At 46.8% G+C, this 22,533-nt stretch overlaps 1 protein-coding gene and 1 non-coding gene across 3 annotated transcripts in view; one reads left to right on the forward strand and one right to left on the reverse strand.

The window, feature by feature from the left end:
* TACC1 (transforming acidic coiled-coil containing protein 1) overlaps positions 1-22,533 on the reverse strand; it is a 54,137-nt gene that overhangs the window by 12,186 nt on the left and 19,418 nt on the right. The window contains exons 3-6 of one of the 2 annotated variants that reach the window (XM_007469773.1): positions 12,393-13,485; positions 8,602-8,662; positions 5,962-6,169; positions 3,258-3,310 (exon numbers count right to left, since the gene is read on the reverse strand). In XM_007469773.1, the coding sequence (XP_007469835.1) occupies positions 3,258-3,310; positions 5,962-6,169; positions 8,602-8,662; positions 12,393-13,485 (1,415 nt within the window). The remainder of the gene's footprint in view (positions 1-3,257; positions 3,311-5,961; positions 6,170-8,601; positions 8,663-12,392; positions 13,486-22,533) is intronic. The other variant, XM_007469774.1, reaches the window with a different exon arrangement.
* TRNAE-UUC (transfer RNA glutamic acid (anticodon UUC)) lies at positions 16,871-16,942 on the forward strand. Its single transcript has one exon. It is a non-coding gene; the product is annotated as a tRNA-Glu (tRNA).

Consider the following 22,533-nt stretch of genomic DNA (forward strand, 5'->3'; position numbering starts at 1 on the left):
GTTTCAAGAACGTGGGTAAACCGGGGTGTTTCAAGAACGTGGGTAAACCTCCCCAATCTGCAGACCAGTGCTTGGGCCCCTCAACGCAGCCTTCGACCATCCCTTTGCCATTTTTACACACAGAAAAGACTTGACGACGCTCCCACAGTACCTGGAAAATGTCACAGGAAACTGGTTTCCCTAAGGGCACGACCAGGCAGTTTGGGGAGCGGAGGGTAGAGTCTCATCCTTTTGTGGGGAAGGACCCCCTCCCACAGATGCGGGGGACACTTCACTACTTGCAGAATGGTGGCCTCAGTGGTTCCTCACAGTGACTGTGCCATCAGCCACGGTGGCCGTGCTGGGAATGATTACAAGACCTGGCTCCCAAAAGAGTGATTCTGTCCGGAAACCACCGTCACTGCTGTGTAATGCCCCTGAGAGGGGACCACGCTCCAAGTCCCTGACCCCTGTGTACATGTCCTCCTTCTGCCCGGCGCCCACGGCTCCCTCGCCCACCCCTACGTCCCTTATTCTGTGTCCTCCAGGGAAACACCGTGGGTCGCAGTCTAACGGTGAGTCACGAAAACGGTTACTAGGACAAGCAACGTGCGTTAAAAAAAATGAAATAGAAGAAATCAGAGTGAGCCACGTGAAGAAAGGCAGATACTATTCTGTGCAATTTGTTTGATAACAATACAAACGCGTGTGTTGAGATGTGTCAGACGTACCTACGAGCCAGGATGCAAAATGTATTCTTACTGTGGATCCAGGTTCAGAACGTTTCTGTCATAACTTCACCTAATCCTTCAGCTTCAACTATGCCCCGTGTCCTAAGGGCGCTCAGATCTACTGAAGCCAACCTTGACTGCTCCTGAGCTCACACTGTGTGCCTCTCACCGCCTACGGGACATGTGAACCGAGAAGCTGGTCTCACAGATGTCTCAAAGTCACACGTCTAAAACTGAACTTCTACAACTCTGCACCTCCCCTGTACTCCTGATGTACTGGCTCCTGCGTTCAGCCGTGTTTACTGTGGTCGGTGCTGGGGTACAGGGGTCAGCACACAGTCACGGTCCCAACCCGTGGGGCAGGCAGGGAGAAGAGAAAGTGCCTCCAAGGGGCGGGCCCACAGCAGTGAACCAAAGCCCGTTTGGCTGGGCAAGGGTCTGGCATGGGAAGGAGGCAGGGGCGGTGTAGAAAGCCGCGGAGGCCACAGCAGAGCCTGAGCTCAGCCTAAAGACAAGGGAAGCCAACGAAAGGGTTTAAGCAAAGAGGAACAACTCTGGCTGATGGAAAAGGAGGACAGAATAGCCTCGGGAACAGGGAGATTCATTAGGCAACTGCCACCATGCTTAAAAAGACCGGTGGTGGCCATGGGCTCGACAAAAGTAGACAGATTTACAACATCTGCTTTCTGGACGTGGAAACCACAGACCCTACGTGTGGGAATACAGAGGATGGGGGAGTCCAAGAGGACCCCAGGGTTGTGGCTTAAACAATGAGGTGGACAGCGGTGCCACCTGTCGAGACGAGGCCCCTCTGGGCTTGGTTATCAGCAATGCCGACCACTCAGATGTTCAAGGCGGAAACCTCGATGGCCTTCAGCGACTTTCTCCAACCTCCACCTCAGCCACCACGTACACCCCGGAAGCCACCAAGCAGTGATGGTTCTGCCTGCTGAGTCCCAGCCTCCGTCCCATCCTCTGATTTACTACAGATCGTGATGCTCCCTACTTCAACCCCCAGGAGAGTCCTCTGCTGCGTTTCCATAAATTCCAAACCTTCCGGCACGATGCCTAGGGCCCCAGTGGCCTGGCTCTCACCTACCACATGCACAGTATCCTCCGATCACGTGAGATTATTCGTCCCTACAACTCCTTATAAAGCCCATGTTTCTTCTCACTCCCTGTCTTTGCACAGTACAACTCTCCTGCCCAGAACACCCTTCATTGCCTTATCTACCTGGCAAACCCCATTCTTCCTTTAAAACTTAGTTCAAGTGAGGAACCCAGAAGACCCCACCTTAACCATGTGATCAGTTAATTCCACCAATAATGGGATGCACCGATACCCATGAGGTCCCTTCTGATGCATTTGTGCCAAAAATGCGTAAACTGAATTTAATCATGAGGAAACACTCGACGAGCCCAAATTGAAAGATATTCTACAAAACAACTAACCAGCACTCTTGAAAAGAGCCAAGGTCCGGAAGGACAGAGACAGACTGAGGAACTGTCACAGATGAAAGGAGATTGAGAACACAGGCACTGAACACCTTGTGGGGTCCTTCCCTGGATCCTGTGCCAGAGAAAGGACACTAGTGGGGGTAGCTGGTAAGACCTGGATACGGTTTACAGACCAGACAATAATACCGTACCAGCGTTTACTGATTTTGATTACAGGAGAGGTTAAAGTTTGAGGAGCATGGGTGCAAGAGTTATAGGAATTCTTTGTACTATTCTTGTAAGCCTGAAAGTTAAAAAGAAAAAAAATTGTTTTTAATTAGCTCAAATCCGGCCTTCCTGACACATGCGGCGCGGTGGGTCAGCCCAGTCCTGGGGACACATCCTGGTGTAACATTCACCACAGGGTAACCCTTGTTTCCATTTTGTAATCTACAACCGGGGCTGCTCCAAAGAAATACAACGTAAGCCATATGTAATTTTAAAATTCTCAGTAGCCACATTTAAAGGGTAAAAAGAAACAGGTGAAATTAATTTTAATAATATAGTTTCGTTAACCCAATAGATCCAAAACATCAACATGTTGTCAGTATAAAAAGTTAGGGACAGGGCTTCCCTGGTGGCGCAGTGCTTGAGAGTCCGCCTGCCGATGCAGGAGACGCGGGTTCGTGCCCCGTTTCGGGAAGATCCCACATGCCGCGGAGCGGCTGGGCCCGTGAGCCACGGCCACTGAGCCTGCGCGTCTGGAGCCTGTGCTCCGCAAATGGGAGAGGCCACAACAGTGAGAGGCCCGCGTAACGCAAGAAAAAAAAAAAAAGTTAGGGACATTTTATTTTCCCTTCTTTTCTGCGCTAAGTCGTCAAACGCTGGTTGCACTTTACACTTGGAGGACATCTCAGGACGTCCAGCTACAGGTCCAAGTACTAGTGGTCACACTCCGAGACGCCTCAAGTGAAGGAGCTGTGCTTTATTTTTATCTCATGCCCGTCACCAGACACAGACTAGAATTTAATTACTAAGTTAACATGGGCTTCAAAACAAACACTGAACCCCCCGCGCTCACCCCCCTCCCCCACGAGCCTGGGGACTCACGGGCACGGCGGGTCCATCCTCCTCCATTTGCTGGCACGTCTCCTTCTCAGTGCCTAAAACACAGAGAGTCATTTTTAGAGTCATCCCAAGAGGTTTTGTGCCTTTCCTTCCCACCAAGAGACTCTGGGAGACCCCAGCGCAGGTCCGGAAGGACATCTGAGGGCCCCTGAACAGCATCTCAAGATCTCCGAAGACACGCTACATTCTGCTGACCACTGCGCTGTCTGTGTTCAGGGTCCAAAACACCCAGAGGAAAGAGGAGCTTACGGTCGGTCAGCCTCAGACAGAAGCACGTCCTCAGGTGGAGGGAACGGCAAGGCTGCCCCCTTGTGTCCATGGAAAGTTTTGCAAGTGAGTTGGACTAACCACTGGGTCATTTCAGAAAGAGGAGAAACTGTTAACGCTGAAAGCTATTTTATTACCAAGTTGGAGTGAATCTGAATTCCAGCCCTGAAGGGTACGTCAGTGGAATTAATGGAGCAGATAAAACAAAAACCTCTAAATTTCAATGCCCGAACACTAAATTCAATATCCTCCCCACACTCTTCAAGATGGTTTCCTCTGCTCCACTCCACCACCAGAGTCAACGCATACAAAAAACCAACACGATGCTTTTTCTGATTAAAGGAACATGCACTCGTTGAAGAAAAGTTTTAGATATGTAAAAGCACATAAAATGCTAAAGCTACAATCCTCCACCTGCAATCGCAAATTACTACTTTAGTGCACTGTCGAGAGTGAATTATTGAGAACATAAATGTGACCATCACTACTTTACTTAAAAACCTTCAGTGGCTCCTCTATACTGATAAAGCCCCAATTCCTCAGGAAGACCCCGGGTTCCCACTTGCCCTGTACTCACGGACAGCTACTGGGCATTTTACCTGTGTGGCAGGTTCCTTCCCATCCCTGTGAGAGACTCCTTGGGGTGCATCTTCGTATTTTTCTATCAAGACCCAGGCTGAAGGTGATATCCCAGGACACAGTTCACCCACCCCACGCGACCAGGGCCCCCGCTCACTCCCACGATGTGGCTAATCAGTTACGAACAGTGTTAACAGGAGCTGTTCTGTTAGCAGAACCCCAGCTCATAAAGTTTCTGCCAAAGGGATTTCCTCCTAGTGAGGAAGGATATAATTCAACAAACATGGACCATGCACCTGCACTAGAGGAAAATCGAAGATGAATCACTCATAGTCCTTAACCTCAAGAAGTTTATCAAAGATAACCTTCCATCAAAGATAACCTTCCATAACTAATACATGGAACGTACGAAGAAATGCTGTGGGAGCCAAGTGACCTTTTTGAGACAGACCGGCAAGGATGGGTAGAATCTCTACAGGACAATGGTGAAGAAAGGCATTTCATATACAAGAAATAAGTGTAGGTATGAGAGTCCTAAGGGTAAGCCTGTGTAATGGGTAAAGGGGCACAAAAGGAAATGGCAGACAGGGTCTTTGGAGAAAACATCAGAGCAGAAAAAAGGCCTGGGAGGAAATGTGGAACAGTGCCTGGAACGTTTATTTTACAGACGGGAAAGAGACCTGGGTAGGTGGGGAGATAACTCTCACGAAGTCCAGATTTCCACCTGCTTCTCTGGTTTGATGATAGATCATTATTTTTTAAATTCTAAGTATAAAAGCTCCACATTGAACTATGTTGCTAAAGACCTGAGTTTCCAATAATGTTTAATGAAGTCAGGAACACGGTGCCAAGTGCTTCACAACGAAGGTTAAGGCCACAGATACAACCTGGGACCTGGAAAAGGGCCTCGGATTTAGAATGTTCTAAAGAGGAAAACAGCACTAAGCTTCGCACAGGTTGGTCTAGGCCTTTATGAGAACATGAAGAAGCATCAGTCATTTTCAATCCACCATGTCTGCAAGCAGGGAAACTTACAATAGTTGAGGGTAACGAAAACCATCTCTTCACACGTTAGCCTTGTGGTTAAAAGACCGTGAAGCCAAGACTGCTGGGAACTCGGACCCTAGTCCACCACTTACTAGACAGGAGACTGTGGCCGAGATCCTTAACTTCTGTCTCACTTTCCCTCTCTGATAATGGGGAAAAGAATGCTGCCTAATATAAAATAGATAAAAAAACAAGGAACTACTGTATGGCACAGGGAGCTATGTTCAATATCTTGTAATAACCTATAATGGAAAAGAATCTGAAAAAACATATGTAACTAAATGAGTTTGCTGTACACCTGAAACTAAGACAACATTGTAAATCTACTATACTTCAATTTAAAAAGAAACAAAACAAAAAAAGAACGCTACCTAGTGAGGAGACATGAGTTACTACACGTAAAACACTTAGAACAGTGCCTGCATGTGGAAGCAACTATACCTGTTAGCTGTTATTATTTCTATAAGGGAAACCAGGAGCCCAATAATCCCAACATGGTTCCAGGTCACGACACATGAAGATATGGCCAGACTGAAATAATTAGGAAAGAATTCAAGCAGTCTGATACATCAGTGTCTCTGTACATCCTGCCATTCAGATCCATACGTCCCTGGTGCTCCACTGACACCCTTTTGTGTCTCTTCTCCAGGCAAAGAAGCAAAGCACAGACCAGCAGCCTAAACCTATCCATCAAGGAACCCGTTCTCTAATCTCTTTAAAGTGTCTCCTGCCCTGAGCTTCCAGGCATTTCTATGCTTATGTACGTAAAAAAGATGAAGATTTGCTTCCATACCTGCTTCTGAGGATGAAAACGCATGATTTATGGCAGACACGGGAACATTGGAACATTCAAAGTACTCCAGGTCGTCCTCTGGCTCACCTTTCCCCTCGGCCCCAATGGGTTTCTGACCAGATGACGTGGACGCCAGCTTCTCCTCGTCGGTAGCATGGCCATCCCTGTTAGAAATGTCTGAAATCTGGGAGATCACTGCTCCTTCATCCTGGGAAAGGCAACAGATGAGATGCTACCATTTAGGAGGGCAAGCAATGGGGAAAGTGACGTCTCAGGAAGAGCAAAGCCGCCGCCATTCCATATGGATGTTCTCCACGAATCTGGGTACCAAGCAGGAAGAAGCTGCAGCCCCTCAACCATGGAAGGTTGTATTTTCTAGGGCCTACCTTCTGTAATTCACACCTGAGGTTTAAAAAATTAAGCTTTTCTAGCCTAAATTTATAAGCAAGAAGTTTAAGTGGCTGAAGAAAATAGTTTTCATACATTTTGCTCATATAGATAGATCCCAGACTTTTCTGGAAAATTTATGCACCCCACTGTATTTTCAGGTGACATCTAAAAACCTTTCACTATGAGCTTAAGTAGTCACGAAGGTTACAATATCTGCTACATATTATTTGTTTGCTTGTTTACTTATCTCTCCTTCCAGTTTTACTGAGATATAATTGACATAACAGCACTGTGTAACTTTAAGAGGTACAGCATAACGATATGACTTACATACATCATGAAATTATCACAGTAAGTTTGGAGAACATCCATCCTCTCACACAGATACAAAAGAAAAGAAAAAATTTTTATGATATTTTAAATACTGACTTCGCTTATTAATTCAATTTAGTTACTCTAGTGATTTGATACTTTACCAGCTGTTGAAAATCGAACATGAATAAGCCCTTTAATAGTCAGAAATTTACATCATTCCTCTCTGAATTTGTATTTCCTCACTACTTCCATCAAGAAATTATGCCAGGGCTTCCCTGGTGGTGCAGTGGTTGAGAGTCCGCCTGCTGATGCAGGGGACACGGGTTCCTGCCCCGGTCCGGGAAGATCCCACATGCCGCGGAGCGGCTGGGCCCGTGAGCCATGGCCGCTGAGCCTGAGTGTCCGGAGCCTGTGCTCCACAACGGGAGAGGCCACAACAGTGAGAGGCCTGCGTACCGCAAAAAAAAAAAACAAACAGGAAAAGAAATTATGCCAAAGAAATGCATTTGCTTTCAAGTTTTTTAAAGTTCTCCTATTACATTTGTTTAAAAAAAATTTTTAAACCTTTTTTTACAACCGTTAAGTCTCTAAGTGTTAACATTTTTTCTTCTGGAGGGTTATCACTACAATTACAAACGCACAATTTATTCTAAAAGTATTACAATGTTTGGTAAGTACAATCAAACACAAAAGTAAAATTTTTAAAAACTGGAAATCGAGTACAATATTTTGTTGCACCAATTTAAAAAATCTTTTACAATGCAATATGTTATTTTTCTGAAGCAAATCAAACGTAAATTTTTCATAGTTCTAGCTGCCTCTGCTTTAGCAGCATTTGAAGGTGGACACTTCATACATTTGTAATAGATGAAGAATAAATCAAATTACAAATCTTTTTTTTTTAATCTTAAACCACGTACCAAGTTTTTGGTCCAAATTGCGTAAGATAAGTTAAACTTAAAATGCAATGACCGTATTTCTGTAATCATGGTTACGCTGGAATAAAGTTTTAAAAAGGGGAAAAAAAAAAGGACTTCATTGCAATCAAATGGGTCCGGGTTTTCTTTTGTTCACTTGTGTGTGTGTGTGTTTCCCAATTAATTATATAGTCATGGACAAATATTTATTGCTAGAATGAAACAAAGGTCAGCATCAATTTGATTCCTGTTTTCCATTTTTATAATTATAATCAAGAAGCCAGAAGCCTTACTAATACAAATAAATAGGTGAAACAGAAGTTTTACTAATACAAATAAATAGGTGAAACAGAACAAAGTTTGTAATAGAAATGTCTCAGTTCTTTGAACTCCTTTCCAAATTATGTTCCAAAAAATTCTATCATCAATAATTATCTTTTTTTCTCCTTTTGGGCCATGTCGTGCTGCATGAGGGATCTTAATTCCCCGACCAGGGATCGAGCCCGAGGCCCCTGCAGTGGAAGCGCGGAGTCCTAACCACTGGACCACCAGGGAAGTCCAAATAATTACCTTTTTAATTGAGATATAACTGACATATATCACTGTGTCAAAATTGATTTTTAATAATCTATCAGCTGACAATTCAGGTTCTCCTTAACTTGTTAAAAGCAATGAAATGGAAAACCATCTGACTTTAAAAATATATTATCCAGTCACTGGAGTCAATCACCTTCTTATGACTTACACCAGTATTTCAAATCCCCTCTTTGGTGCCCAGAAGTTTCACACCCAGTGGTGATGCACCCTAGTCAGTTTGAGAACGGCTGAGAGGGAACTTTACCACAAAAAAGTGGGAAAAAGGTAGCTGTGAAGGAACGGTTCCCTTATCCTCAGAGCCCTTTCTCAGATCAGCTTAGGAAGTCAAGGATTTGGGAATTGGTTTACTTAAAGCTGAGTACTCAGATCCCCACTGGAAAATCTTCATTAATCACCACTCTGATGAGGAACACAGACTTACCTGAGAACACCCATCCAAAGCAAGAGACTGGGCTTCGTATTTCTTCACCTTACAGCCACTCCTGGGAAAAAAACAAACAGAACACCGGGCCGGTTTGGAATCACACTGACAACCTCCAAGCTGTGAGATGGTGCAGACAGCGGTGTGTGCAGACACAAGCCAAAGCGCACAGCCCCACGCGAATCACACCTCCACGCGTCAGAGATGGGAACGAACACCTTCCCGCCTCTGAATCCTCTCCCGAGAGGCAGGGCAAGCAAAGAACTGTAACTCAGTGACCTCCTCACTTGCTTCTGCGGGTAGCTAAACACCAGCACTCGGGCCCCTACGGCTTGTAACTGCACGCCAGCAGCCACCAACAGCTCTTCCAAGAGCAGCCCCAGTACCTGGAGACGGTCGGGTCATCTGATCCGCGCTCACTTGTCTTTGATAGTCACCAGAAAAATTACCACGCCGGACCACATTCTTTAAAAATTCTTTATTGCGCTAAAAGCCACAGAAGTCTGGGAAGACAGCTCCAGACCTGCGTGCTCACAGAGGAGGACTGTGGGCAACAGAAAGGATGAAAATAAAAATGTCTGAGCAAACTGTTACCATTCCTCTTAAGTAGCGAGATGGAAAACGAACGTCACGGCCGGAACTGGGGAAGCTCAAACCACCCGCTTTGTTTAAACTAGCACGTCATTTGTGACCTGAAGACTATCCAGATTCTGTTCTGTTGTAATGAACTTAGAATTGCCAGCACCGCCGCTCTGACCACACCCCACCCCCAACCAAAACTGCAAGTTCTTCTCGTTTTGCGGGGCAAAAACAAAGCTCAGCATGGCTACCAGAAGAGGGACGACCACCTCGGTAGTGTCTGCTTGCCTTCCCTGATGCCTGAGTGTCATCCCTGCCACCAAACTCAGGTTGAGCTGACTCGGTAAAATGTATTGCCTGCTCCAAGGCGGCAGCCTTATCCTATCAAAAAAGTCAGTTGTTCCTGACATGAAACAGCAGAGCAGTTCCTCAAGCCGCTGCGGGGATGAGAGTAGGGCCAAGCCAGCACGCAGCATCACAGCGCCACACGAGGCGTGTGTCAAGCCGGGGACGCAAGCTCTCGCACCTGAGGTGGGAGGGCCCCATCTCCAAGCCTTTGGGTACAGATGGCAAGGCTAATAAGCTGGCTCAGGAAGTGGCAAATGAAATGCAAAAAAATCATCAGAAGATCCAACTCAGAAAGGGAAGCCAACATGCTATGGAGAGATGGTCCGGGGAGGGTAGGGGAGGAACTGCCAAGGGCCCCAGGGAGAGCCAGAAACAGGAGTACTTACAACAGAAAACAGAGAAATTTCACTTGTTCAGTAGTCCTGATGCACCAACAAAATTAGAGACGGGAAAGAGACAGACAGATGGAGAAAAAAATCATGTAAAGCCTGGAATATTTATCTCTAGTCTGGCAGACGTAAAGCTCGCAAAGTTCTTTCTATGAGGTGAGACATGAATGTAAAATGTCATACTCATGAATGTTACCACTGGTGAGTGAATGATTCTCAGTAGTAAGAGAGTGATAGAAACACTCTCATACGGTCAAATTTATGAAAAGTAAACTTTCAAATATTTGTAAATGTAAAAAAACGGCATTACTGCCGAGTATGTTTACTCTTAAATGTGTAGTCATCCAGATTAAAGGCAATCAATACATGAATGAAAATATAATTGAAAATGTATCTGCTTATATCTCCGGTAGGAGTATATTACTGAGAAACTCCAAGCGATTTTACATAATGTATCTTATTTGACCCACAAAAATCCCAATCACAGGATGATGTCTCTAGTTTACAGAAGAAGGATCTGAGATGTCAATTACATCATCTTTTAAGAAGTCACACAAGGGCTTCCCTGGTGGCGCAGTGGTTGAGAGTCTGCCTGCCGATGCAGGGGACACGGGTTCGTGCCCTGGTCTGGGAAGATCCCACATGCCATGGAATGGCTGGGCCTGTGGGCCATGGCCGCTGAGCCTGCGTGTCTGGAGCCTGTGCTCCGCAACGGGAGAGGCCACAACAGTGAGAGGCCCGCGTACCTCAAAAAAAAAAAAAAAAAAAGCAACAGAACAGGAGGAAAATGCTAGCAGGTGAGGGTGGTAGGACTGGGAGAGGGTGCTTCTTGCTACTGAAAACAAGATGTAGGATAAACTTCCCTCCCTTTGGTCCCACTTTAGTCTCATGTAACATGAATGCACTGGCTACACACCTTCAACAGCAACTGAAAGGGAGGCTCCCAATGACCCCTTATCAACCCTGATAGGCAGGGCTGCCCATAATTAGGGGACCCCAGGTTAGGAAGAACGCAGGCAAAGACCTGGCCATCGTGTCCCCCGGGCATCGTCTAGACACAGGTAACTAACCTGAACTACAGAAAAGCACCTTGAGGTCACCTGATCAATAATATTTTTCAGCAACCATTTAACTGTGTGTCTATAATCAAAGAACAGATCAAGAACTATTATTGACATTTTATTCCCTTTAGACGTCCTGGGGAATATTCTGGGGCTGCTGAAGAATCCGTTCCTGCAGTGCTCAAGCTTCTTGGTCCTCACACTTTCGGCTCTTTAACCCTTTTTCTCTGGTGTCAATCACCACACCATCTAGTGTTTTTCTTTACATCACATTAACGCTGAAAAGCATTTCGCCAATACGACTGTGGTGACAATGAGAAACATGGTACTTCTTCTCACCCTCCCTTTTCATATTTCATCCACCATGTCACTGGCCCCTTTTTTTTTTTAATACTTTATTTATTTAATTTGGCCACACCACACGTCTTGTGGGATCTTAGTTCCCTGACCAGGGATCGAACCTGGGCCACGGCAGTGAAAGCGTGAAAGCGCCACGTCCTGACCACTGGACTGCCAGGGAATTCCCCATTGGCCCTTCTTTATATCTAATTCTTAGTAAAATGTCACAGGGTCATGAAGATACCAATAGGTTGTCATCGACTCAAGTTTTGTGATAAGGTCACCCTGTAACAAGTTTAACCTGAAATGTGATGTGGAATTATGGCCTGGGGGTGACCACTCTGAGAGAACTCCGAGGACCTTGGAAAAGTGGCTCCAGATTTCCCGGGAGAAGGGGGGTTGCTGGGGAGAGGGATCTCACACGACGAAGACTAACAGCCTAACTTAGTCAGATTTAGGCAATTGTTTAAAATAGTCTTGATTCTTTTTGGAAACTCACCTCCTTTCTGAAAGAGCCAGAAGCTTTACCAAGAGACGTAAGAATTCTCACTAACTTTTAGTGGTAGGTTTGTTTCCAACAAAAATCACAGCTTTCTGTTCAAGCGAAAAGACTTCTGTAAGACCCTTTCCCACGTGTTACTGATACTACACAGTTTACCTGCAGCCCTGGGATTCTTGTTTCATCCTCAGAGAAGCTGAAGAAGGTGGCTAGCACTGACACCTGACTTCTGTATATAAAACGATTCCCGACAGCTCAGATAGGATTTCTGAAAACCATCAAATCTCTACCTGCCTAGCCCATGACATTCTTTTTTTAATAGGAAAAAAGTACCCAAGGTGGGGGGGGAAAGAACTCAGCTGAATAAACTGAGGATTCAGAAGCAAGGCAGACATCTAAAAAGGAAACCTCAGGTATCTCTGATTCCACACCAGAGTTAGGCAAAACAGTGAAGACTGCAGTGCGAGGTTACGAGCTCTGTATCTGCCCCGGGGCACCTTCACCCAAACCAAAAGCAGTGGCCGCCAAACTCACAGAGAGGACCCAGAACACAAGGCCCACGCCCGTCTCACTCACGTTATCAAACGCGACTTTGCCTTCTTGGGTGATTCTAAGATTTCACTAATATGACTACAGGCGGGAGAACCAAAGTCACTGCTCGGTAAAGTCATAGCGGGTTTAAAGGGATCCATGGATTCGTCAAAGGGATCTGGGTCAAAGCGGTAGGAGCCCTGAGCCGAGAGCAGGGGCGAGTGCTGCAGCGGGGAGTGGCCCCCTAAGGGCCCGAAGTCGGGGCTTTCCCCGGGACAGGGGCGGGGACCCGGCTCTGAGGACGCCCCTGCCCCCGGGGCGCCTGCTGGCTCCCCGGCGCCGTCTTTCTGAACCTTGGGCGTCACCCTGCTGCCCGGTTTCCGGCCGGGTTTCCTCGGGAGGGCTTTCCTGGACTCCACAGTCTCCAGGTCTTCCGTGAAGTCAAACTCCAGTTTCAGAGGGGAGCTCCTCACGGCCTCCGGCAGCTCAGCCCCTGAGTCGCGGGTGTCCCCGGCGGGGGCACACGGTGTCTCCCTCACCTCGGGGGGACACTTCTGGCTCCTGTCACCTCCTAGCAGGGCAGGGGTGGCGGCGTTCCCAGCCTCTCCGTCGGGACCAGACTGGTGGTCCGCCCGGGGAAAACGCGCGCCCTCCGGGGCGGGGTGGGCTTCGGAGACCCCGCCGCCTGCCGCCTTCTTCCTCGGGGGGACGGGCCTGGGCTTCCGCAGCCTGCTTCTGCTGGCCCCGGGTTCCGGACACGGGCTCCCCGCCTCCGGGTCGGCTTCCGCCGAGGCCTCCAGCGTGGCCCCCATGGTGCCCTCGGTCATTGCTTGGTCCTGGGCGGCGCCCGGCGCGCGGGGGCAGGGCCCGGCCTGGCCTAGGGCCGCGGCCACGCAGCCATGAGCCGCTGCTGGGCCAGGCGGCCCCCGGGGCGCCGTGGAATTCTTGGTTTCTACGGAAAACGGCCTCACGACAGAGATTTTGCTCACATCGTGTTCAGGTTCTTCTCTGAAACCCTTGACTGAGTAAGACTCAGTAGTGTGCTGAGCCGCCTCGTTTTCTGAGGGTCTAGAACCAGCCTCAGGCGACCATTTTTCAACCACTTCTGCTACCAGCTGTTCGTCCACGTCTTGTGAGTCTAAAACAAAACACAAAAGCCGTCTGTTAACAAATTACCTTTTCAGCATTGGTGAATATTCTCCACTAGCTGAAGCCACACAAACGGCAAGCTCTGCCCTCTTTGCTTTTACGAAGCATCCCTAAGGTTCCGCAACGATGGCGGTGTGGCCTGAAGGCGGACGGCTGGTACTACACTCTAAAGCGAATCTTCCCAGCCCAAACGGTGTGTGTGTGTACTATCCAAGTCATACAAATAATAATTATACCAAACAGAGCTATTTAGGAAATGGCTAAATAGATCATGGGCCCTCTGCAAAGCATATTAATATGATGTTAAAATTCCGCAGGTTAAAACAACTGGTCTGGAAGAAACTTTGGATGCGGACAACTCAGGTAACAGGGATCTCACCTGGCACGGACACAGTTCCCAGGCACTGCCTGAGCGTTTCAGGGTCCGGATTTTATGCAGTAAGCGGGTTTTAATCTCTGGATGTTAAGTATTCCCTCTTCCCCAGAACAGAGTTTAAATAACTGAACTGTTTTAAAATTAAATGAAAAAGTCATCACGACCTGCTCAGAATAACTTCTCTGTACACTTAAAAACGGAAAGAGCCAAATAAAAAAACTAATTAGAAAAAGCAGAGATAGCAAAGTGGCTTTATGAACAAACAGCCCTTATTTTACTAAAACACAAATCATAAAACAATAAAGTTACTTCTTCTTTAGAAGCTTCGTCTCTAAGCTGGCCAGGAATCTTCTCAAATCATTTGTGAAAATGAAAGATCCTTTTAAATTGGGGTTTTATAAGGAGAAACACTGATATCAGGAAGGTGTAAATGAAGGTATTTCTTTAAAGCACAAACTAAGATAGTGCTTTCCTGACATATATCTGAAACGATAATAGAGTAGCAGCAAAAACTGAGTAAACTGGTTATTATCATAGTATCTCATGATTTAAGGGAAACTCAGAGATGACCATCTAATCCTACTTCCTGACCATAATCCTAATCCAGGATCAAAGAACTAAGCATCATTGGGAGAGTTTTTTTTAAAGCACTCACACATCTTTTTACATGATTCCTTTATGGCTGGAACTGGGCAGCGGTTTACAAACTATTCTGCACAGATGCTTCAGATATTCTAACCAATGTCCAATATGTCTTGTTCTTAAAGATATATTTAACTATTATTAATACTATAATTTTTTAAAAAGCTCTCAGCGCATGATACCTGGGATTTAACATACTTCAAAAGGATATTTTTTAAAAAGAGAAAGCAAATGTGGCAAAATCTTGATAACTGTTGAATCCAGGGATGGGTATATAGGAGTTTCCATTGTACTATTTTCTCTAATGTATACTCTTGAAACCTTTCAAAATAAAAAAATTTAAAATAACTGCATTTCACACAGAATTTTAACGAAAACGTTTTAAAGTGTACTGACAAATTCACTTGTGTGTGTACAGACTCTCTATTCTCTCTCCATATATTTGAGCTCTGATGCAGGTGTTATTGACTGTTTCTCTGTGCTGATGGCGGGCAGGAGGGTAGGCAAGCAACAGTGAAAGCACCGCATCAAAACCCCAGGGCTGCAAAAATCTACATGCAACAGGCTCAGTTAGAAGCCAGGCTGGGTCTGGGCACACATGCTCACACCCTAGCATCAGTCGGTTGAATACAATCCAATCTTGATTAAACCAAAGTATAGACAGTTACCGCTTATTTTACGTGAGCCACAGAAAGCGCTGAAGCAGGGGTGGATCGAAATCAGATTTACTTTCTCAACAGCTCTCTCCAGTTGAAATGTGGAAGGAGGTCAAAATGGAACAAACAGAACCGCTAGCATGTTATTCTGGGGCTTCGACTAGGGCGGTGCTAGTGGACAGGAAGAGAAGTGCACAGTAACTGAGAAAATGAGGTGAAATTTGATAAGGCTTGGTGATAGGCTGGATGTAGGACTGAAGGAGAAGGAGGCATCAAAGATGACTCGTTATGTTTTCAGCTCGTGGAATGAGAGGATGGTATTACTGTTCAACGAGATTCAGGGGTACCAGCCAAAGAGCTTGGGGCTGTCGGGCTGGGGCGGGGAGGTTGGCCCTGGACACCAAGAGCCGCCTGGGACCCTGAAGCAGAGATGCTGAGTAGGAAGTAAGTAACGCAGACAGATCTGGGCTGCAACTAGTACTTGACCTAACTGAAGCCACGATGTACATGAGACTGACTACCTTCGAAGTCACACTGGATACTACTTAACTGTAAGGTATCTCCCTCCTACATTGCATCTTTGAGCCTCAGCATATTTTATTCTAAAATTTTAAATAGAGGTTGATTATCTTTTTTCTAAAAAGAAGTTACCTAAAAAGGATTAATTTAAAATGAAAGTTGAAGTTTAACCATCTTTGTAAATTAAAAGAGTATTATTAATCACAACATCATAGTTATATAGGAAAGCGCCCAAACATTTTAGAGATGCATACTGAAATATCTGTGACCTGATACCTCTGGAACTTGTTTTAAAAATACTGAAGCAGCAAAACAAAAGAAAAAGAAGGTCATGGTGGGGACAAACCTGGGCAAATGGGGGCAATGATTTAACCTGGGCAGTGGGCACACACAGGCTCTACCGCAGGACATTGGAAGCTGATGACAATCAAAGAAAAACTGTCTTTTGTTACATAATTGCTCTCCCAACCTCTCCTTGCCATTGACTTCTACACATTTACTGCCAGTCTCCCACGTGGGAGCCCTGGGCACTGATACCCGAGTCCTCTGTGTTCTTCCCCCAGAGGCTTGTGATAAGTTAAGGGGAAAGGGTGAGGCGAGGACAGTGTGTCCAGCCCAGCGGCCCTTTCCCTCTTGGGACTTTTGTCTCCCTTTCCTGATTCCTTCACCAACAAACCCACACCTCCCAGAGACCGAGGGGAGACCTATGGAGTCGCCCTTCGCTTACTCTCTCCTAGCTTTCAATTTCTGCCCTCATCGCCTCCATAAGAAAAGGGCAGGGCCTTCCCACCTTCCTCCACCTCCACCCATTCCTCTAGACCCTCCCCCTTCCCCATCTCCACCAGCTGCAAAGGAGCGAGGGATGGAAAAGGAGCCCACCCGGCAACCTGGGGACACCTGCAGCTCTGCTGTACCCTAAAGCATGCCACCCAGCAAGTGGGAGGGGGAAGGAAAATGAGCACCCTTCACCTGATTTCGGCCCCCCAGCCTGAGCAGAAGACCCCTGCCCAGGCGTTTCTTGGCCAGCTCTGGCCAGGTACCAGGTCAGTAAACCTGCCCAGTCCCACGCCCACTCCCTGCAGGCCCTACCCTGGTCTAGCATCTTCAGTCACTAGGAGAAAGCACTGACAGGCAGGAGTGGGAGGAGGGCTTCTCATTGACTTAAACCAGTTTGGGGGAATTCCCTGGTGGCCCAGTGGTTAGGGCTTGGCGCTTTCACTGCTGTGGCCTGGGTTCGATCCCTGGTCAGGGAACTAAGATCCCGCAAGCCGCGTGGCGTGGACAAAAAAAAACAAAAACAAAAACAAAACAAAAATAAACCAGTCTGGGGAGTTTGTGAAAATGTAAAACAAGGAAAAAACCAAACTCCTCACCTAACTGGAAAAGGCACCTCTGAGTAAGATTTTATTTGCATTTACACCCTCCATCAGCAAGTGTGCCAATACCAGGCGACCCCACATACCCAGGGCTGCCCTACAACAGAAGCTAAAGGCAAGCATGGCACCACAGGTAACTTTCAGTAAGAAGTAAAATACCCAAAATGTCTGCAAGCTCTGGTTAAGAGCTCTAACCTCGGTCCTCGTCTGAGAGCGCTGTTATGTAACTAACCTCCCTCTAAGTCATCCTTCCACTTTTAACACAAATCCTGCATTCCATCAAAACCTTCCTCCAGGGCGCTGATAGGCTCTCTCCCTGGATTGAGTCTATTGAGTTTGGATGATTCTGACAAGCACAGCACTGCCTGGTGGCTTGGTGAACACAGACAGAGAGGTGATCAGCAGATGAATTCAAAGCAAACACAGAGGAAATCCAAAAATAGACCAACATTTCCACTTCTGCCACGTCTGTTGCTGTTAATGAAATTCTGCTTTTCAACGAGCAGCCTCTGCTAGATCTAAAACGTTGTGTGACGCACGCATGGGTGCTCTAACACAGATGATACCTTATACGCTTTTTTTAGACTATTCTCCTGTAAAAAGAGACCTTTCCCTCCTTCTTTATAATATTTGTAAAAGAAAAGGCACAGAACGCCAAAATTCTAAAGACTGAGGTAACAGCTTGACCTTCTGCTTTGTACTCTGGTATGTTGAAAATATTACAGGTTAAAATACAAGTGTATGAAAAACCTTGAAAACCTTAGCAGAAGGGAAATGCCATGCACACAAAATATTTCCGAAACTCAGAAATGTATTCAGCTCACATACACTGAGAACCTGCTCAGCTGGCTGTTTCCACATGGATAACCTCATTTGAGAGGAGATAAAACAGCAACCACTTGGAAAACACTGTATATTAACACTGCAGATTTGGCATTTTTCTCAAATATGCTTGACATTTCCCCCCCTCAGATTTTAACTTTTTGGTGAAACGTTGTCTGCAAGCTCCTTTTAGACCTGCCCATCACTTCCTCTCCTTCAGCTACAAGAGGCCTCTATTATGGGTTTTAAAATACTGGACATGTGGGACTTCCCTGGTGGTCCAGTGGTCAAGACTCTGTGCTTCCACTGCAGGGGGTGCGGGTTCGATCCCTGGTCAGGGAACTATGATCCTGCATGCCTTGCGGTGCAGCCAAACAACAAAAAACCACACAAATAAACACTGGACATGTAAAGTGACAAAGCTGCCAATATTTGAACAGGCCTCCTATATCTCTCTTTCACACACACACAAACCCCGGCCTCCTTCTAACCTCAAAATCTGAACAGTATCTCACATCCAAGTCTGAGATGCAAGGCCTGACTCTGAGGCTAAAACAAAAATCTCTGAACCAAAACATGAAAATGAATGTCTTTGCAATAATTCAGGAAGAAGGGTTCTGAGGTAAAATTTCAGAGGGTCTATGAAGCCCCAGAAACTCAATGAAAAATTACATTAGAGCCTTCTCCAGGGGAGAAAATCCATGGCCTTCTCCAAAGTCTGGCCTTAGAAGCCACCGGGCAGGGACTTCCCTGGTGGCTCAGTGGTTGAGAGTCTGCCTGCCAATGCAGGAGACACAGGTTCGAGCCCTGGTCCGGGAGGATCCCACGTACCACAGAGCAATGGGGCCCACGTGCCACAACTACTGAGCCCACACTCAAGAGCCCGCCTGCCACAGCTACTGAAGCCCGCACGCCTGGAGCCCGTGCTCCACAACAAGAGAAGCCACTGCAACGCAACCAAAAATAAATAAATTTTAAAAATACATTTAAAAAAAATAACTATTTTTTTAAAAAAAGAAAGGAAAAGAAACCACCGGGCGGAAGACTGTATTTTGGGACCACGTTTAGGGTCCTCAAAGGGCTCCTCTCATTACTTGATAGTTAAAACTTCAATCCCCCCTCAATCACCACACCGGGGTTTAAAAACTCACGCTACTGCAGGAAAAAAATCCTAACATCAAAAAACAAAGCTCGCCACCTCCGAGAACATTCCAAGGGAATGCTGCAAGTGCTGTTTTAAGCAATTTTAAGTGTGGACTAAACGTCTGAGAGGGAACACGCACCAACACAAATTTAAACCGTCTGTTTAAACAGGATTCAGTCACGTGCTCCGCACCCATTGACACTGAGATGGGACTGAAGGGTGGTGGGTGGCCGGGCCCTAAGGGGCCCCAAAACGTCCAGTGAAAGCTGGTGGCGTGGTGCCGGCGGGGCACTGGTGTGGAAGGGAGGGACGCTTTGACAGACCACCCCGTGGGAAATCAGACCTGGGGGGATGCTTTCCTTCTCTGGAGGGTGGCTTGGGCTCTGCTGGGCAGAGGGCAGCATAAGGTGAAGAGGCAGCCAACACCTGGCCTGAGCCCGCAGACCCTTCTCCACGCCCCGCTCCACATGGAGCTCTGCTTAAAGGGGCCCCTGGCCTCTGGTAACGGCCAGATGCTGGAACGACCTTCCCTCAGAGGGAGCGTGTAACAAAACCCGTGTAATCAAAGGAGAATTAAGGAAAACGTACACAGAGAACCTCACGTCTCAGGGGCTTCACGAATCAGAGGTGGTGGAGCCTCCACCAGACCATGAACCTCCTCCCCATTTCCCACTTAAAATGACACCGTCCCTGGTGCCTGCCACTGAACAACTGAAGTCAGGAATGAATTCTACAGTTCTTTCATAAAAAGCAAGCAATTTTTAAAAATGGTCAAGGGGCTTCCCTGCTGGCGCAGTAGTTAAGAATCCACCTGCCAACGCAGGGGACACGCGTTCGAGCCCTCGTCTGGGAAGATCCCACATGCTGCAGAGCAACTAAGCCCCTGCGCCACAACTACTGAGCCTGTGCTCTAGAGCCTGTGAGCCACAACTACTGAGCTCACGTGCCACAACTACTGAAGCCCACGTGCCTAGAGCCTGTGCTCCGCAACAAAAGAAGCCACCGCAATGAACAGTCCCCACTCACGGCAGCTAGAGAAAGCCCGCGCACAGCAACAAACACCCAATGCAGCCAAAAATAAATTAATTAATTTAAAAAAGAAAATGGGGCTTCCCTGGTGGCGCAGTGGTTGAGAGTCCGCCTGCTAATGCAGGGGACATGGGTTCGTGCCCCGGTCCGGGAAGATCCTACGTGCCGTGGAGCGGCTGGGCCCGTGAGCCACGGCCGCTGAGCCTGCGCGTCCAGAGCCTGTGCTCCGCAACGGGACAGGCCACAACAGTGTGAGGCCCGCATACCGCAAAAAAAAAAAAAAAAAAAGAAAGAAAATGGCCAAAACACATTTGAAACAGACTCGCTTTCACACAGTTAATAAACCGGATACCGTTTTTAACCCATCAGATTTGTAAAAATTAAAATACTGATGATGCTCAGTTAACAGCGGCCAGGCAAGCGGGCCAGTCGGCCCTCTCACACGTGTGGGAAAGCGTATGGGGGATCCTTCAGGAAGTGCTTATCTCATGATTTCCTCGGCTAGGCGTTTATTTTAATTATGCTCACAAAGAGGGCCAAGCACACATATGTACAAGGGTGAGGATGCTCCCACACACTTTGGGGGCTATTATAGAGCACCACAGGGGACTGACAGATCATTTAATGTGCGACATTGACACGGGAATACTATTGATATCTGGGTGTCAAACAACGCGCAGACTTGTATGTGCTGAAATGGGAGGGTTTCCAAGACACGTCAGGTGGAAAGAGCACGGGGAAGAAGGGTGCACAAGGTATGGACCTTCTTCAGTTTAGACATATAAAGACACAAACCTCACAGATGGAAGGGGAAATTACCGCTGACCGACTGCCCCGGGGGAAAGTGGAAAGAAGCTTTCTGTGCCGTTAGAATTTTCTAACAGAAAAGGGGAAAGGAGGGTGGTGGGCACACATACAGTGGAAGGATGGGCCCTCTTCATTCTCTTTAAACTTTTTTAAAAAAAGAATAAATACATAACCTGAATCAGGTTTTTAGACCTAATGTCCGGTTTGCAGGAAATGAGGGAATAGATAAATCCAAAAGATGGGACAAGCATACAGAAAATGGCCCTCTTGTCAAACAAAATGCGGTAGGAAAAAAAAGTGGTGTGGGAATGGAGGGAATCGATGAATACATTAAAACAGACCAAAAAGACTGTTCTACCAAATGCAATATGTGATTTTGCTTGGATCCAATGTTAAAGACATTCTGAGGAGAACTGGGGAAGCCTGATTAAACACGGCCTGGGTTAGATAACATTAATTAGGTTAATTTTATTAGTTATGATTACGGTCTTATGGTTAACAGGAAAAATGTCCTTATGTTTTAGAGATGCACACTTAAATATTTAGGGAACACGTCTCATAAATACTTCAAAAAAAAGAAGCAAACATGCCAAAATGTTGATTGCTATAACTGGATGATATGCATATGGAGATTCATTATACTCTTCTATTACTGTATGCCTAGATTTTTCATAAGAATAAAAAAACAATATCTAGAAAAAACTCTGGAACGATGTACATGAATTTTTTTAACACCTCATCCCTTGAATTGGGACTATGTCTGTTTTCTTTCTCTTTTTCTTATTTGCCTATCTAGATTTTCTACTTTCTGTCTACAATTAATATTATTTCGATGATTTTCCAAAGCTACGTACAACGATACCTATTTCTAGAGAGCTCAAGACAAGTTCCCTTTCTTCCCAGGCACCCTTTGCCTCCCGCCCCCAAGCACAACGCAGAGGAACAGAAGCCCCGATCCCCTTTGATCCCACCCAAGCCAGTACCTTGATGCACTTGACCACTTCCCAAACTTGGTTTCAGAAAATGACCTACAGACATAGCCTGTCACAGAAGGGTAAGAGGTAACTTAACACAATGCCGGTGCACGATGCAACCAGACAAAACGTTTCTCCAAGAAGCGAAGCAGAAAGCGTAATCAACGTCTGGCTGCATCAGCAAGTGTAAAATTGGCTGGCAAACGGCAGACGGTTTAAGACAGAAATGGAACCACACAGGCGGTAGGAAAAGAGCATGAGGTATGCTGGCTGTGCGGTGGTGGAGGATGCATGAGTGCCCGACAGCAAGATGGAAGGACAGATATTCCCATGGTGGAAACGGATGCATCTAGTGCAGTGACTTGAAAATGCCCCTGAATCAAATCACTTAGGGAGTGCTGAAACAAACAGATCCTTGGGTGTTAGCCCAGAGCCCCCTCATTTAGTTGGTCCGGTGAGGGGCCCGGGCACTTTTAAAAAGATGATTCTAGGGCTTCCCTGGTGGCGCAGTGGTTGGGAGTCCGTCCACCTGCCGATGCAGGGGACACGGGTTCGTGCCCCAGTCCGGGAAGATCCCACATGCCATGGAGCGGCTGGGCCCGTAAGCCATGGCCGCTGAGCCTGCGCGTCCGGAGCCTGTGCTACACAACGGGAGAGGCCACAACAGTGAGAGGCCCGTGTGCCGCAAAAAA

The sequence above is a fragment of the Lipotes vexillifer genome, unplaced genomic scaffold (genome assembly GCF_000442215.2).
Source record: "Lipotes vexillifer unplaced genomic scaffold, Lipotes_vexillifer_v1.1 scaffold1383, whole genome shotgun sequence".
Lineage (NCBI taxonomy): Eukaryota > Metazoa > Chordata > Mammalia > Artiodactyla > Lipotidae > Lipotes > Lipotes vexillifer.